The 17,696-nt window shown below is 38.4% G+C and overlaps 1 protein-coding gene across 1 annotated transcript in view; it reads right to left on the bottom strand.

The window, feature by feature from the left end:
- The window catches only part of BTAF1 (B-TFIID TATA-box binding protein associated factor 1), a 95,703-nt gene extending 84,325 nt beyond the window's left edge, over window positions 1-11,378 (bottom strand). The window contains exon 1 of the mRNA XM_060126369.1: window positions 11,125-11,378. Within this exon, the coding sequence (XP_059982352.1) occupies window positions 11,125-11,138 (14 nt within the window). The 5' untranslated portion in view covers window positions 11,139-11,378. The remainder of the gene's footprint in view (window positions 1-11,124) is intronic.
- Window positions 11,379-17,696: the final 6,318 nt, after the last annotated feature.

The following is a 17,696-nucleotide window of genomic DNA, read 5'->3' as shown; positions in this document are numbered from 1 at the left end:
GACGTTCCGGAGAAATTTGAGACGAAAGATATATAGATATATGAGTCATTCGTATAGAAGTGACAGATACAGCAATAAGATCTCTGAGGAAAGAGCTTGTAAAGATAAATAGCATAATGGGACAAATTCCAGAGCCACAGCCCCACGATTCAAATCCCAGTTCTGCCACTTATCCAACGAACAGTTTGGAATAAAACCACAATGCCTTATACCTGGAATAAGTGGGGAGAAATGGAAAACTGTGTCCCTTGTTCTGAGATACAGAAAAATCCTAAGATTTTAAAAAGGCAAAGAAACCAGTAACTACCACCAGCAGTCCACATGGTAGAAGATCTAGCCCTTCCACCACAGTACTCATCAGGTTCAATGAGGCAAATGGATGCCACAGATAACAAAAGGAAGGCGGCTTCATATCCAGAATAAATGGGTACTTCAAACAAGATGAAGGGTGAAAAGGGGCAAGGTTATATTAATTGTGCCCAATCCTATATGAGGGGAGATTTAGAGAATACACCTTTAAATGTCATCTAATGAGGAAAGGAAAGCAAGCAAGGTCCCAAAGTTAAGCATGAGCATTAAGTATTAATAAACTGCAGAGAGACTCGTATTTTACTTCTGGGATTATTTTTCTTTCACAAAGAGCTAGAAACTTAGAAAGCAAAGCTCTAAAAACCTTTTACGAGAAAATATAAAGCTATAAGGGGGCAAATGAAATAAGCAGGGTTTTTCCTTTTCTTACTTTTTCTTTTCGAAGGGGTAGTATTTATAAAACTAGCCAGTCACTGATAAGCACAAAATCACTGTAACTGGTAAAAAAAATATATATATATAACTAAAATAGATCTTTTTCAGTCAAGAAGGCTAAGGGTACTATGAAAACTTTTCAACTGCTTCAGAACAAAACACTAAGAGGTGACGTTCACATTTTTCAGTTAAGGGTATGTATAAGAAGGACATGTTTCAAGAAAAATATCTGAGGTAATTAAAGCCAGCGAAATAAAGGGGAAAAAAGAGTAATACAACACATTTTTTGCTTCCAATATACTGAATGGCACACAGAGTGATTTTACAGAAATTATTTCTAAAAAACATGCAAAAATCAATTTATTTTATACACTGTGCATAGACACACCCCACCTTTTGACACAACATTTCTCCTTATCCATTCAAGGCTATCTAAATACTTGTCTTTACCCATTCATTCTTCAGGCCTTGCTACAGGATTTGATGAACAGTGACTCACAGATAATGGGACAAAAGGGAGAAAAAAAAAATTTTCTGACAGCTGGTTTTCTTAAAGTTCTAACACTAAGTCAGACCCCAAATCCCTTCCCCATAAAATGACTTCCCTTATACATCCCATACATAACCCTAAGAATGCTCTTTGACGTATTTTCATCTTTAAAACTGATTGTGATGTTAAAGTTACTGAAACTCTCTCTGAACCTTCACAACAAATAAATGCCTATTTCCATGACTCTGATTTTGAATGCCTCTGCTCAATGAAATTTGCAAAAAGAAATTTTAAATAATCTATAAACAACTTTCTATCAAGGCAAATATTCATTTTAAATCTATATTCTATGGCAGGCAAAATTATCAAAGATTAAATGTTTTATTATAAAATTTATGTCTTATGTAAAATTTATGCAACAGTGGACTTATATTTGCATATGATGCATGCATTCTTTATAACAATATCGGGCTCTCTTGTATGTGTACAGTTCACATAAACCCAGGACTTTCTTACAGGAAAACAGTGGTAAAATGGAAAAACAAACTAGACTGGAAGTTAGGAGACAAAGCACTACTTTTGTCACTTGTTAGAAGACTTAGATAAGCTCACTTAACTTTGCTTAACCTCTTATTTTGTAGGGTTAAACTAGATTTAGCCATATTTTATAGCTTCACATCATTGTATTTGTTTTAATAGGTTTTTCTTCCCTTATATACCACAGTGTTTGTCATATCTTTGACTTATTTGATGCAAAGTTCCCTAGACTGCACCTCTGGAAAGACTTAAACTACTTCATAATTCCCTTTTTTTTTTTTTTGGCTATGCTGGGTCTTCGTTGCTTCACACGGGCTTTCTCTAGTTGCGGCAAGCAGGGCTACTCTTCGTTGTGGTGCGTGGGCACCTCATTGCAGTGGTGTCTCTTGTTGCAGAGCAAGAGCTCTAGACACACGGGCTTCAGTAGTCATGGTGCGCGGGCTCAGTAGTTGCAGCACACGGGCTTAGTTGTCCTGCAGCATGTGGGATCTTCCGGACCAGGGATCGAACCCGTGTCCCCTGCATTGGCAGACGGATTCTTAACCACTGGACCACCAGGGAAGTCCCCATAATCCCTTTTTTGATGATGGAGTTTCTGCTTTTGTGACTAAAAGCAAAGCTGGCTGCAAAATGAACACTCTAAGGAAGTGACAATACTAACCTGTTTATAAAGCCATGTGTAAAAAGTTAAAATAAAATTGATAGTTTTCCCCAATCATTTCCACTTTCCTCAAGTCCCAGTTGCCATTCCCTATTCCCTAAAAAGGAATGGACTGAGTAGATCTCTAGATTATGGAACAAGAACTATCTTGTTCTCTACTCATTACCTCTAAAGGGCTTTACACTTATCCTCTTTCAATTTCAGATGAAAAGACAATCCTCACTCTTCTTCAAGACTTACATAAAGTCCCGCTATTTTTTTTTTTACCATCTCCTTCTACCCTCATTCAATTATCCTTTCTCCAATATCTTAAATCACTGCCTTAGTAATCTATTCCCTTCTATCTTCAAATATCCAGAGGTCCATCTTTAATGAGAAGATAAACTGCTTGACTTCCATCTTCTAGAACACTTTCTTTTTGCTGCCAAGCATCTTGAACAAGTGCTTAAAATCACTTCTTTTATCTCCTCACCATACCCAACTTAATCCCTATAAATCAAGTTTCTATCCTTCTTTACTACTAAAATAGCACACCTGAAGGTCACCAATGAACTTCTAAGCTCTAAATCTAATGTTGTTGTGTTTTTTTGTAAATCCAATTTTCATGAATCTTCTATGACATGTGATTTCAGCAAGTACCCCATTCTTAAAATATTTTCCTTCCTAAGTTTTCACAACATTCTGTTACCCTGTTCTTCTCTGAACTCTTAATTCTTTCTGTGGTTTCCCTACTCTTTAACACTCTTAATATGAACATTCTCCTAGATTCAATCCTTGGCTGCCCATCTCTCACCCATTTCTCCTGTAGGAAACTGTAATTTGTTTAAACTATAACACAGTAAAAATAATCCCCAAACCTAGCCCATCTGGGAGCTCCAGTGCCACACTTTCAACTGCCTGATGAGCATAACTCAATACTAATGTGATCTCATTGCTAAATTTACTTCCTAAAGCACTCTTTGATCAAATTATTACCTTACTCTAAAACTTTCAATGGCTCACCCTTACCTACCAGATAGCAATCAAAAACAAAAAAGTATCTCCCAAACAGGGTCCATTTTGGTTTCCACAATTTTGTCTACCCTGTTTCCGCTACTTGGAATGCCTTTCTTGGTCCAGTTCTTCAGCTAGCTCCCACCCATCACGGTTCAGTTCAAGTCCTTTACCTTCTTGAAACCATCTCAGACTACTATACTATTATATCCTCTTCTAAAATCCACAGGGATTCTCATCTTAAATAACCATTTTGGCATTTATTATGCATTTTTTGGCATTATACATTAATTTGTCACGTGTTGTCTTATGCTCGTTAGGCTTCACCTTCTTCAATGATTCTTTTTTGTCCCCCACAATACTATGCACAGTGTCTTTGCACAGTAGTCAAATATTTGTTGAATACTTGGTATTTACTGTAATTAAAATTATAGATAAAGAAAAGTTCAAGTTTCTTGGGACAGGTTTAAGCACCATTTTTAAGCAAAGAAAGAGGGTGTTATATTACAATTTTTTTTGCTTCCTTCAAGAAATATCCTTAATCTGTCATAGCTATATTACATAAAAACAAGTTATAAAAATAACAGAAGTGATGCTAAGGCAATGAATGTTTCACTAAGTGAAAAGATGAACACAGCAGTACTTTAGCAATCTGAACATCACGGCAGTTACACTTGCTCCAAAGAGCAAGCGGAAAAAGACCACACAGTAGGCACTGTATTCCTTCAATAATTTCTACCCTTCCTAAACTTTCCTTTAGTCCTCTGCTACCCAGCTTCATTAGAACCATATCCTGCTCAAAGACCTCCAACTCCTCTCTAACCTAATGCTGACTCTGCCTCACAACCACACAGTTCCTCCTGCTTTCTTCGAAGTCTTTTATCCCAATGCCATGTCATGTCAGCTCTGCTCCCTCACCAGCCAACTGCCCTGAGGGTAGCAGATCAGCTCACCCTCTCATCCAATTCCAGGCTTGTTTATTCTCACATCTCCCACCTTTTGATAGCCAAATTTGCCTCCCTGAATAGAGGAATGGGGACCCAAGAATGCTTCTTTAGTCCTCTTGACTCAAAGCCCCTTTTGGAGTTCTCCATTCCTCTCTCCAGGACAACAGATTAGATGCCACACAAAAGGAAGAACAAAGGGATGTGCAGACCAGGATCTCACAAGAGGGCAATCTGACCTGTTACTCCAAGATAGCCAGCTATGAGGCAAGCAGGGTAAGCATCAGCGCCAGGCCACAATGGAAAAGGCTGGTATAATGAACTGGTAGGGGACAGGAAAGGGCATGAGACAGAGTCAGTATTATGTTGGAGGGCAGACAGGGCCCTTGATGAGGGAGAGGTCTGAAGGCTAGGTGATCAAAAGAAAAACGAAGTTAAAAGAAGGGCTGATTGAGGGAACACAGTACTTACCACGATACTTCTTTTGGCTAAACCTTATGTTGCATAACAGCTAATGGAAAAAAATGACATTCTTCATTCGCCGAAGGATAGACAGATGGAGGAGAAAGAGGTAACAGATGTCAAGCCGAATGGAAGGTACCAAAGACTGTAGACGAATAATTTTAATAAAACATAAGGCAATTATATTTGTCAGTATCCACTGGTTATGAATCTACTGATGATGATAATCTGGCCCATTTTCAATTTGGATTTTAATTCACAGAAATAACTATAAAAGATATCATTCATGTTTATTTTACAAACCTGTGATTTCAGAAAACTGCTCTAAAGACTGCCTAGAGGGAAGAGGGAATGGGAAGACGTGTGTGGGATTAAGAGACACAAACTACTATGTACAAAATAAATAAGCAACAAGGATACATTGTACAGCACATAATAACTTTAAATGATGTATAATCTATAAAATACTGAATCACGACGTTGTACCCCTGAAACCAATATAATGTTGAAAATTAATTATACTTCAATTTAAAATAAAAAGTTGTTTAAAAAAAAAGACTGCCTAGAAAAAGGAAAGTACGTGGGAGTTTGTAGAGGTTATGCTGGCAACTGTGATCTAACTTCAGCTGTTCCCATTATGATAATTCATAAAGTAAAAATATCAAAAGAAATCATATGCATTTTGCACTATAAAATGTGTCCTAGATTACTATTTCATCATTAATAAACATATATATATATTGCATTTCCACTCCTAAGCCATTTGAGGATGAAAAAAAAGTATAAGATATAACTTCCTCAATATACTTCCAATCTCAATATTCTCAGAATAAATTTAATCACTCTGAAAATTTATGGAAGGTCTACTGGCAGAATACTTACGCAGATGGCTTTGTAATCTTAACTAAAAGGGATTGGTCAGTGAAGTTTGTCCATTTTGTCATACATTTTTACATTTACTATTTGAAGTTTTAACTTTTCTGTGTTACTTAGGGAATAAGAAAATAAATAGATGATATGAACACTGTACTTAGTCCTACATAATATCATTAAGCAAGGAAGTTATGGTCAAAAGAAACAACTTCCAAGAAATTGTCTAGACTGATGTTTTAAAATGTATGCCTTCTAGTTCCTACTGTGGGTTATTTGAAACTATGTTAATGTTATGTTTTTTAAACAAGAAAGTAGATTAATTTGAAATACCACATAGGACACTAAGAACAAATATGAAGATGTGAAACCACACCAAAGCCAGGTGCAAGGGCAGGTGCAGCTAGATAATTTACATTCCCCCCACTCCCACTCTAGAACACAAACAAACTCCATGAGAATGGGAACTCCATTTTTGTTCTTTGCTGCATCTCCAAGCACCTAGAACATAAAAAGCACTCTGTAAATACTTGTTAAATGAGTGCTGAAAAAGGACAACCAAGTTGCGTTATGTCCTTCAGGCCATATTTTTTTCTAATCTCCGCCTCTTGCATGACTTTATTTTAAAGACAAAATCTAGGTTTTGCAGGAAAAATATCTGTGGTTTTAAAACTTCACTTGAAATTATACACTTTAAAACAGTGAATTTTGTTATGTGTATAGTACTTTGAGAAATAAACTAAAACAGGGAGGAATTTACCACAGGGATTAAAATGGATACACTTATATAATGCCTCCTCCACCTTTCCTAGCTTTTTGTCCCTACATTTTTTAAATAACAAAATATTTGATACATTACAATTTACAACAGTGCCTTCTGTCAATCTTATAATGGATAGAAATTAGCAATGATGGAGGAATAGGCCTAGCAAACATAAGCAACCTGTGCTGTCCTATAGGTCAGATTATTTTACCATTTTCAAGAGCAAGGACCCACTGTAATTTGCCCCCGCATCATGAAACCTCCTTTTACTTGGCAGAACAGGCCATTGAAACAATGTTTCTCTGAAGTATCAGCAATGCACAGAGAGAATTATCAAAATTGAGCAAAGTTCTGCTCACATGTAGCAATTTGTTTCTTCCAGAAGAGGGTATGTTCCCTTTTTTCCCCTGAATCTTTTCTGAACACTGCATCATTTTTAAATGCAAAGAATATGTGTCACAGACTTAAGGCACGACTTCTAAAACAGTCAAGTCATAATTACCGTCTCGACATTTTAGACATGAACTTTACAGCAGAGATCACTCAGGAAAAATTCTCTAAATTATATTTTTACATTTTCTCTATATGATCAAGGAAAAACTAAGTTCATAATAGCTAATCAATGTATAACAACAGTCAATCAATTGTGGCATAAACAGGCAAAGGTATCAAAAACAATCTTTTTAAAAAATCTGTATTAAGCCATGGAACCCAACATCATCACACATTTCACCTACACCTTCTGTAATGAGCATAAGTTTTAACAATCCCTCTAAGGTTGCCTTTACTATTGGTGACTCAACCCCAACTAGATGACAGATAATACAGGGAGAGAGACTCTTGTGAACCTCTACAAAACAGTATTCAAAGATTTAACAATTATAATTCAAACTGTTTGCAAATAACACTGAAAGCCTGTAATATATACTAATTTGTTTTTTTGCTGAGGTTGATTTTATGGGAGCAAGTCAAGTAGCTAGTGAGTGAGCTTGGCTGACCTTCCAGTATTCACATCTTAAGGGCAACATTGTTCTCCTACATGTGTATGCTCTCTTTTATTTAGGGTCTAAAGGAGTCATACATTTTTCAGTAGTATTTCACTGCATTTTACAGGAATTTCAAATGCTATAATTGTATTTGCAATTTTAGAGAGTCACAAAGGTTTTTTTTGGGGGGGGGTGTTTGTTTGTGGCAAGATTTAACTCATCCATGGATCAAGAGTTGACCATACATTTCATGATCTGCTACATTCTTATAATTCAAAGTACATTAAAACTAGGCCTTTATAAAACTAAGTGGGGTCTAAAAATTTTGATTACACAAAATGCAGGGTTACATTATATCCAATTTGCATTATAAAAGACCATGCTATATAAACTTATAAAACTAGTTCTGGGGCTTCCCTGGTGGCGCAGTGGTTGAGAGTCCGCCTGTCGATGCAGGGGACACGGGATCGTGCCCCAGTCTGGGAAGATCCCACATGCGCCAGAGCGGCTGGGCCCGTGAGCCATGGCCACTGAGTCTGCACGTCCGGAGCCTGTGCTCCGCAACGGGAGAGGCCAAAACAGTGAGAGGCCCGCATACTGCAAAAAAAAAAAAAAAAAAAAAAAAAAAAAAAAAAAAAACTAGTTCTGACAATGTTTATTATATTTTTAAAATTATAATTCTGGCTAATAGTCAAAGCTATCAAGTTTTTCTCCCTCAGGGAAAACTGTAAAACTCAGAAGCACTCATTGAAAAACACCAGAAATACCCTACTATATATAAATTACAGAAAAATCATGAGAGGAATTAAAACAAGAAACAAAAGCACTCTTTTATTCCTTTTTTTTAAAATATATTGAGCACCTACCAGGAACGAGGCACTCTCCTGAAGATAGAAAGATCAAAGACATTCCCTTCTCTCACAGAACTGATGCTCAAGCAGGGGAGAGAACAATTAAACAATCACTTACAAAGTATGATAAATATGACTGATAGGAGTACACATTGGTGCAAAGAGCTCAGATGAAGGAAAACCAGAGAAGGTCTCCCAAACAAAGTGACATATGTATAGGCTTAGGGTTTAGACCTAAAAACTAAGGTTGGAATTAGCCAGACTTGGGGGGAAGGGGGGAGGTAGGAAAAATGTTCCAGAGAAAAAGACTTGGAGGTGAGAACAAAGATTCAGAATGAAGGGGAGTGGAGAAGAGAGAGAGAGAGAGATGCAGAGAACCTGAGACAAGATGAAGCTTAAAAAGGTAAAGTAGAAAAAAAAAAAAAAAAGGTAAAGTAGGAACCAGATCACAAATGATCTGTTAAGATGTGTTGGTTACGGAATGTGGCCTTTATCTTAAGGCAACAGAAAACTAAAGGGTTTTTAGCAGAAAAAAGGCCATATTAAAATTAGCATATTAGCAAACAATAATGTAACTGAAATGAAGAATAAATTAGAAAGAGATGCCATGGGAGGCAGGAAGAGCAGAGTGGCTGCCGTTACAGGTGTCTCGGATTAGAGATGATGGTGGTATGGAGGAGGGCTGTGGTAATTAGTATGGAAAGAAAAAGACTGGCCAGAGAAAGATTAGAAAGGTTGAACTGACAAGATTGGATGTGGGGACTAGCTAGACTGGGGGAAAGGAAGGGAGAGCAAAGTCAAATATTATTCCTAGATATCTGGATCTTGCAATCTGAACTTAATATTTCCCTTCTATTGGAAATACTTACAAGGTTCTAAAAACATTACAGTTTCTTTTCAGTTACACACATCGATATAAACAGTGCAAAAAATATTTTAGATTTGGTTCTAGCAAATATGATTTTTATCTCTTGAACCATCTTCCACCTTTTCTACAATAAAGTATTAAAATGAGTCTGTATTCCACACCAAAAGGAAATTTAGTTAATAAAGACAGGTGCTCAGTGCATGGAGAAGACCAGCTTGAAATTAAAAGTTTGCTATCCAAAGTGAACCCTCAGATGAAAAAGTCAAGGACTGACAGTATCCCCAAACCAGAAAGTGTCTCAAAAGTGTTTTCTGTGAACCTATTATATTACCAAAATAAGCACAGGACTAGCTCTTTCATAAAACCATGACAGGCTTTCTTTTTACAGCAGAATTTGATAGAATTTTGGCAAGCTAAATAAAAAAGATCTATAGAAAAAAAGAGCACCACCCTTTGAAATCCAATGTCGAGAACAAAAAGCACTTGCTTTCAAAACTCACTCATTCATTCAGAAGTTTAGGTGCTCTAAACTTCTGTAAATAGATTAACATTGGCCAAGGAGATTAGGCACTCTTTAATCTTTCATTTTGTCTCTATAAAACTATAACCAATACTGTGAACATATACCGTCTACTCAGGAACGAAATTTCAAGAGCTACTCATTCCCTTAAACGTTTTACCACCTTATAAACAGAATACCATATTAAGTTTGTATATCAATGTATTTATAATGTATGTATTTATATAGTCATATGGGGGTAACAAATTAGATGGTACACCTTTCTGTCTTTGCAAAAATTGAAAATACTACTTGTATACTCTCGAGGCGATTTTACATATCACAAAATAAGAATTTCCTCACATTGAACGGATTCAACTAATCTATGAAATAAAAATTAGATGCCCCACTACAGGTATCTTAGGACCCCTTTCACCCAACTCCCATGGGTTTCTCCCATGAACTCTTTTATCAGTTATCTAGGGAATCTGTGAGGGATGGGTTATCATTTCATTTGCAAAACAGGAATGTGTTAACTATGAAAAATGAACAAAAACTATGTTTTCTGAACTATCATCATTTTCCCCTTTCAGTCTATGTGGCAGAAGGACCCATTTCTCACGAAAACTAACAGTAAACTTGGCGAATCCTGACTGCTATCAGAGGGACTATCCCCTACTTACACACACACATGTCCACTAATTTCAAGCCTCTGACAAAATGTACTCTCCCCACTCTCTCATATTGGAGGAAAGGAGAACTTTCCTTCTATAGCTATACAAATAAATGTCTTGCTGGCCTTTCTACAGTTTCCTATCGATGGGCATCGCTTCAAACTAGTTTAAGACTCGCGATACATCTTTCACGCCTTAGGTGAGGAAGATGATGCTAATACAATAATTTGCTAAAGATTACAATGCTGACGACTGAATGTGTACTGTCAAACAAAGCGAAGAATTATACTGTAATGTAAGGAAAAAGTCCTCAGGAAAGAACATATCCCTAAAGCCGTAAACGCAAAATTTTAACATAATTAGAAGGCCACGTAGATAATATTAACTCAAAATCTCCCTGACTTCGACAGTTGCTACCAAGTTTTCCCGTGAAATGGAGGTTAGGGATCGGCCTTAAAATGCTCAGAAAGAGAAGAGACTCTCCCAGAACTGAAAGGGGGAAGAGAAACCAGAGAAGAGAAACATGGTGAGGAAAGAGAAAAACTAGCCCTAACGCGCCAAAGGGTCTATTCAACAACAAAAAAGACATTTTTGAACCGATTTACGAGGGGTAACCCGAGCCCAAACCCCCGCAGACCGAGGGGCGAACCGCGGAGTCTGGGGAGGAAGGCACCCGAGCCCAGTGACAATAGGAACCGTTCCTTTCTAGGAGTGGGGGCTCCGAGAGGAGACCGTGCCTCGCCGGGCCGCCTTCCCGTCCGCTCGGGAGAAGCTAGACCCACCTGGAAACCGCCATGGCCGGGCGCCGGCGGTTCGGAGCTCCCCGCGAGCGACGCGCCGCGCTACCGACGCGCTAGTTTCCAGGGAGCGGAGCGGCGCAGGCCCAGGCCACGGAGCAGATAGGAGCAGCCGGTGCAGCGCAGGATGTCCCGGCGCGGGCCCTCGGGCATCTGCCCCGCCGCCTACCAGAGCTCGTCCCTGCCGCGGCCCGGGAGCAGGGGTCTGAGACGTCGGCGGAGGCAGCACTCCTCCGACCCGCACGACTTCAAACCGGGTGCCCCCAACCCCGCTCTTTGCTGACGCAGGCGTCGGCACGCCGGACTGAGCGTCAGCGCGCCGGAAGTGACGCCAGCTCACCGCCAGGGGCTGTGCTCCGCCGCTGAGTAGGAGTATGAGCCCTTACGGCCTGGCGGCGCGCGCCGCCAAAACAAGCTGTCTTTGCTCATCTAGAGGGGGTCGGTAGTCTTCATACGAGGCGAGAGAGGAGAAATGAGTCCACTTATTTTCTAGGGAAGGAAAAGAAGCGATCTAGCCAAGGTTCTGGGAGTTAAAACCTTTGCTTCTAATTCCTCACTGCCCCGATCTCCATCTCACCAGACTGCTTCTAGAGAAAGCAGAATCCACAGGACCATAGCATGCTCTAGTCCAGGTGGCGATGCCAGTGGGAGGGGTGAAATCCAGAAAGATCTGCAACGGCACTGAAGACACGGCTCGAATGTTTGCCATCTATCTGCCATATGTTCTGCCTAGGTATTGGAGGGAAGGTATTCTGTCAACCATTTTGCCATGTTTGATTTCTTAATTGCTTGTGTTGTTGGTACCATGATTTTCTCAACCGTATTTGAAAACTCTCAGCCATTTATTTATGTATTTATTTATTTGCTTATGTGGCTGTTCAGTCGCTTAATTTATTAGGCTTTTAAACATTCTTCTGTCACCTAGTGCAGGCCCTTATCACCTTAAACTTGATTTTTTGATAGTAGTCAAAGTAATATTTCTCCAGCTTCAACTGAGCCCATCTTAAAGGCCTCCAGCAGATTAATCTTCATGAAACACTTCTTTCACCGTGTCACTCCTCTGCTTATAAAACTTATCCATTGGTTTCTTATTATCTGTAGAGGCTTTGCCTCAACCCTGAGTCTTTTTCATCTATAAAATGAGGCTAGTGAGAAGTACTATAGAAATAAAATGAGGTCATGTATCTAGAAAAGCTTACAAGAGTTTATAAAGCATAAAGGGAAAGAAACTAACTTAAGAACCTATGTGTTAGGCATTTGGCATGCATTATCTCATATAATTTGTAGGCCAACCCTGTAAAGTAAGTTTTAATCTTCATTTACAGGTGAGAAAACTAAGCTCAGGAAGGTTAAGTAATTTGCCCAAGATCCAAGCTACTAATAATATTTACTGTTCATTCTTAAACAAATATTAATTTGGCCCCTGCTCTATGCCAGACACTCTGCTCGGCACTGTTTTATACTATTAGACAATATCTGATTAAGCTGATGTTCACATGTCTTCATATTTCACAGCCTCCTCCCACCTGCCTTTTCAGTTCATCTAACACCACTGAAACTAACAAGCAGGTACATTTACTGATTGTACACTACATTCATTTATTCAGCCAAAATTAAGTACCTACCACATGCTAAACTCTATACTAGAGATTAGGGCGTCTAAAGAAACCAAAAACAGATAAGGTGCCCACTCTAGTTGAACTTACATTCTAATTGGAGGAAAGAGAGCGAACAGATAAACAAGAAAATATCATGTTTGTATGCTATGGAAAGCAGAATGCTGGGATAGAGAGGGTGATTAGAGACCCCAGACTGGGTGATTAGGGGGAAACAAAGAAGGAGCTTAATCTGAGGCCTGAAGGACAAGAGGGAGCCAGCTATGTGAAAACCTGGGGAGCCTTCCAGATAGGGGATACATCTAGTGTAAAAACCTAAGAGAAGCTGGCTATCTTGGGAGACAAGATGGGAGAGGTAGAAAGGGGCCATTGTAAGGTATTTGGATTTTAGTCAAGCAATAGGAAGTCATAGGAGGGTTTTAAACATGTGAGTAAAATGATCTGATATACATTTTAAAAAATCTTACTCTTTAGTATCCAAGAGGTAATTAGATATATAGTTCTAAAGGACATATAGAAGAGAAGAAAAGGCTGGTGTTACAGATTGGTAAGGCATAGTGTAATAATCAAATATATTGAAGTCAGACTGACTTGTTTTTAAATCCTTCCTCACCACACTTAACAGTTGTGTGTCCAGGGAGTTGTATAATCTTTCTAAGATTCAATTGCTTCTGGGAAATGGGGACAATAATAGCACCTTATAGGGTTGTGGTAAGGATATAATGAGTATAAAGCATTTAACCCAGTGACTGAAACTTTAAGCACTCAAAAACATTATTAACTACATTGAGTGTTCTTTTTGTTAACTATGCAACCTTAAGCAAATGACTTACCTTATATGTCTCAATTTCCTCAGCTGTGAAATGGGGATAATATTAGTACTGGTACACAACCCTTATCTGAGACCCTGGCTAGAGATGGTTTTCTGAATTTAGAATTTTTTAGATTTTGAAAGGTAATCCAGTGCATATTATGTCACACCCTAGCAGCTTCTAGGGCAGCACCCCATGGTCAAGTACATTTATAGTTCTGCAGCAAAACATAGGAATAGCCATACTAAGAGGACTAAATAAGAAACTCTAAATAGATGCATGGCAGTTTAGGTCAGGTTTTGCTGCCAGACGCATTTTTTTTAAAGTATCATTCAGACCTTTTTCAATTCCAGAATTGTAAATAATGGATCATGAACCTGTACTTTGTAAAGTTGTTGTAAGGAGCAAATGAGTTGATACATGATACACTTAAGAAATACTAAGTGCTAAATAAATTGTAGCTATTATTATTTTTTTTTATCACCAGAAAGGTGGCTTCAAAAATCAATGGCAGGACTTCCCTGGTGGCGCAGTGGTTAAGAATCCGCCTGCCAATGCAGGAGACACGGGTTCGAGCCCTGGTCCAGGAAGATCCCACATGCCGTGGAGCAACTAAGCCCGTGCACCACAACTACTGAACCTGCGCTGTAGAGCCCATGAGCCACAACTACTGAGCCTGCGCTCTAGAGCCCGCGAACCACAACCACTGAGCCTGTGTGCCACAGCTACTGAAGCCTGCGCGCCTACAGCCTGTGCTCCACAACAAGAGAAGCCACCACAATGAGAAGTCCGTGCACTGCAACGAAGAGTAGCTCCTGTTCACTGCAACTAGAGAAAGCCCGCACACAGCAACAAAGACCCAACACAGACAAAGAAAAAAAAAAAACTATACCCAGTAGGGTGGCTATTATAAAGTGCGCGCGCGCGCAAGAGAGCAAACAAAAAAAGTAAATAACGGGCTTCTCTGGTGGCACAGTGGTTAAGAATCCACCTGCCAATGCAGGGGACACGGGTTTGAGCCCTGGTCCGGGAAGATCCCACATGCCGTTGAGCAACTAAGCCCATGCGCCACAACTACTAAGCCTGTGCCCTAGAGCCCATGAGCCACAACTACTGATCCCGCGTGCCACAACTACTGAAGCCTACGCACCTAGAACTCATGCTCCGCAAGGAGAGAAGCCACCTCAATGAGAAGCCTATACAACACAACGATGAGTAGCCCCCACTCGTCACAACTAGAGAAAGCCCACACGCAGCAACGAAGACCCAACGCAGCCAAAAATAAATAAATTATATTTTTAAAAAAGTAAATAACAAGTATTGGCAAGGATCTGGAGAAACTGGGATGCTTGTGCACTGTTGGTTGGAATGTAAAATGGTGCAGCCACTATGGGAAACAGTATGGAGGTTCCTCAAAAAGTTAAAAATAAAATTAGCATATGATCCAGCAATTCCACTTTTGGGTATGTGCCCAAAAGAACTGAAAGCAGCCGCGGAGCAACTAAACCTGTGTGCCACACTACTGAGCCTGCACTCTAGAGCCCACGAGCCACAACTACTGAGCCCATGAGCCACAACTACTGAGCCCACGTGCCACAACTACTGAAGCCCACGTGCCTAGAGCCCATGCTCCACAAGAAGAGAAGCCACCGCAATGAGAGGCCTGCGCACTGCAACAAAGAGTAGCCCCCGCTTGCTGCAACTAGAGAAAGCCTGTGCACAGCAGCAAAGACTCAACGCAGCCAAAAATAAAACAATAAATAATAAAAATAAATTAATTATTTAAAAAAACTGAAAGCAGAAACTCAAATATTTATACACACATATTCATAGCAGCATTATTCAAAATAGCCAAAAGGTAGAAGCAACCCAAGTGTTCATCAACCGATGGATGCATAAACAAACTGCACTATACATACAATGGATTATTATTCAGCCTTAAAAAGGAAGGAAAATTTGACACATGCTACAACATAGATGAGACTTGAAGAAGTTATACTAAGTGAAATAAGCTAGTCACAAAAGGACAAATACTGTATGATTCCACTTATATGAGGTATCCAGAGTAGTCCATTCATAGAGACAAAAAGTAGAATGGTGGTTGCCAGGGGGCGGAGGAAGGTAGGAATGAGGAATTATTGTTTAATGGGTACAGAGTTTCAGTTTTGGAAGAAGAAAAAAGTTCTGGAGCTGGATGGTGGTGATGGTTGCACAACCATGTGTGAATGTACTTAATGTCACTGAATTGTACACCTAAAATGGTTAAAATGGTAAATTTGGGGGTGGGATGAATTGGGAGATTGGGATTGAAATCTATACACTACTGATACTATGTATAAAATAGATAACTAATGAGAACTTACTGTATAGCCCAGGGAACTCTACTCAGTGCTCTGTGGTGACCTAAATGGGAAGGAAATCCAAAAAAGAGGGGATATGTGTATACGTATAGCTGATTCACTTTGCTGTACAGCAGAAACTAACACAACAGTGTAAATCAACTATACTCCAATAAAAGTTAATTTTAAAAACAAAATACAAAAAAGAAAAAAATGGTACAATTTATTTTATGTGTATTTAACCACAACTTATAAAAAGTAACTTCTAGTAAGACGTTACCCCTTTCTGACATGGCATAGCACATCTGTGTGCCCTTATGTTTGTTTTGGGGGCAATGTTTCTGACAGAAGGCATGGTCTCGAATGTCTCCTTTAATAATTATGACTTTCCAGTAGCAAACTTTTTCACTGTAATTAGTGAAAAATGTCACTAGATGTCACTCTTTAGCTGAAAAACTATTCCAATTTGGTTCAGTAGCCAATAGCTATAAGTAATTCCAGAGCATCAGATAAAAGCCTGTATATAGTGCTTTGCTCATACAAATATGGTTTTCTGGGAAAGAGAAGGTTTCCATCTGTGAAATGTATTAATAAGCTACTCTGTTCATGAAATTTATGTTAATGTTTATTAACTTCATTGGTACTAATTGTTTTTCACTATAAATTGAGTTTGTGTAATTAAGACATAACTAACTTTGTAAGTGATAGTGAAACACAAAGCTGAAATGTAAAGATCATTTATCATTGAAAGTCAGGTGGCTTTACCACTAAATGATGTGTGACATTGGGTCTTTGTAAGTGATAGTGAAACACAAAGCTGAAATGTAAAGATCATTTATCATTGAAAGTCAGGTGGCTTTACCACTAAATGATGTGTGACATTGGGTAAGTCCTTTAATCTCTCTGATTTCACCAGAGTAGTAGAAACATCCTTTCTTAGGTCAATATACACTACCATATATTTGCTCTGTGCTAAAACATATTTAAGTACACTCTAATTCTAAAATATTTTGGTTTTTATAGTAGTAATCAAATTGTAACTGTTGAAATACAATACCAATGGGAGTTCAGTAACAGAAAATACTGCCCACAAGAAGACATTAGGCAATATAATGAGACTTCTTGATGTCCTGAGGGAGTATTTTAGGAAAATACTTGTATTAAACAATTATAGTCAGAGGTATAAACTCTTGAAATAAAAAAGATCACATTTACTACTGAGAACAGTTTTAAAAGATAATGGAATATCCTAAAGTGTAAAAGAAAAATTGCTTTGTTTACCTGTAAAATTCTTAAGATTCAAGAACACATTGATTCTTAAAGATTAACCATTTGAATTGGTAATATTACACTATAATCAAAATAATTTTTTAAACTTCTAATTTTTGTAAGAAGTTTGTAATTGAGTTATAATACCTAAAAACAATCAAAAGACCAAATGCTCACCGCTGGATGAAATGCTGGACATTATAATGCATCAATAAATGAGGATATTACATTTTTATTAGTAGTAACAGTTATTAGGATTAAGAGTATTAGGATGAGAAAAACTATCAGAAATGGTAGGTAAAAATATAGAACTCAGAATGATATAAAAAATAGAGTGTAAATCGTGCCCAGTTAAGGATATTGACAGTTGTTTTATTTAATTTCATTATATTTAACTCTTAAAACTTAGATCTTTCTGTTTAACTTTTATCTTCACATGATTAAATATGTAAAAGGAGAGGGGGTGTAGTAGCTAAAGGGTACAGAGTTGCTTTTTGTGGTGATGAAAGTGTTCTAAGATT

The sequence above is a fragment of the Lagenorhynchus albirostris genome, chromosome 16, assembly GCF_949774975.1.
Source record: "Lagenorhynchus albirostris chromosome 16, mLagAlb1.1, whole genome shotgun sequence".
Classification (NCBI taxonomy): domain Eukaryota; kingdom Metazoa; phylum Chordata; class Mammalia; order Artiodactyla; family Delphinidae; genus Lagenorhynchus; species Lagenorhynchus albirostris.
This window is presented reverse-complemented; position numbering and strand designations above follow the sequence as displayed.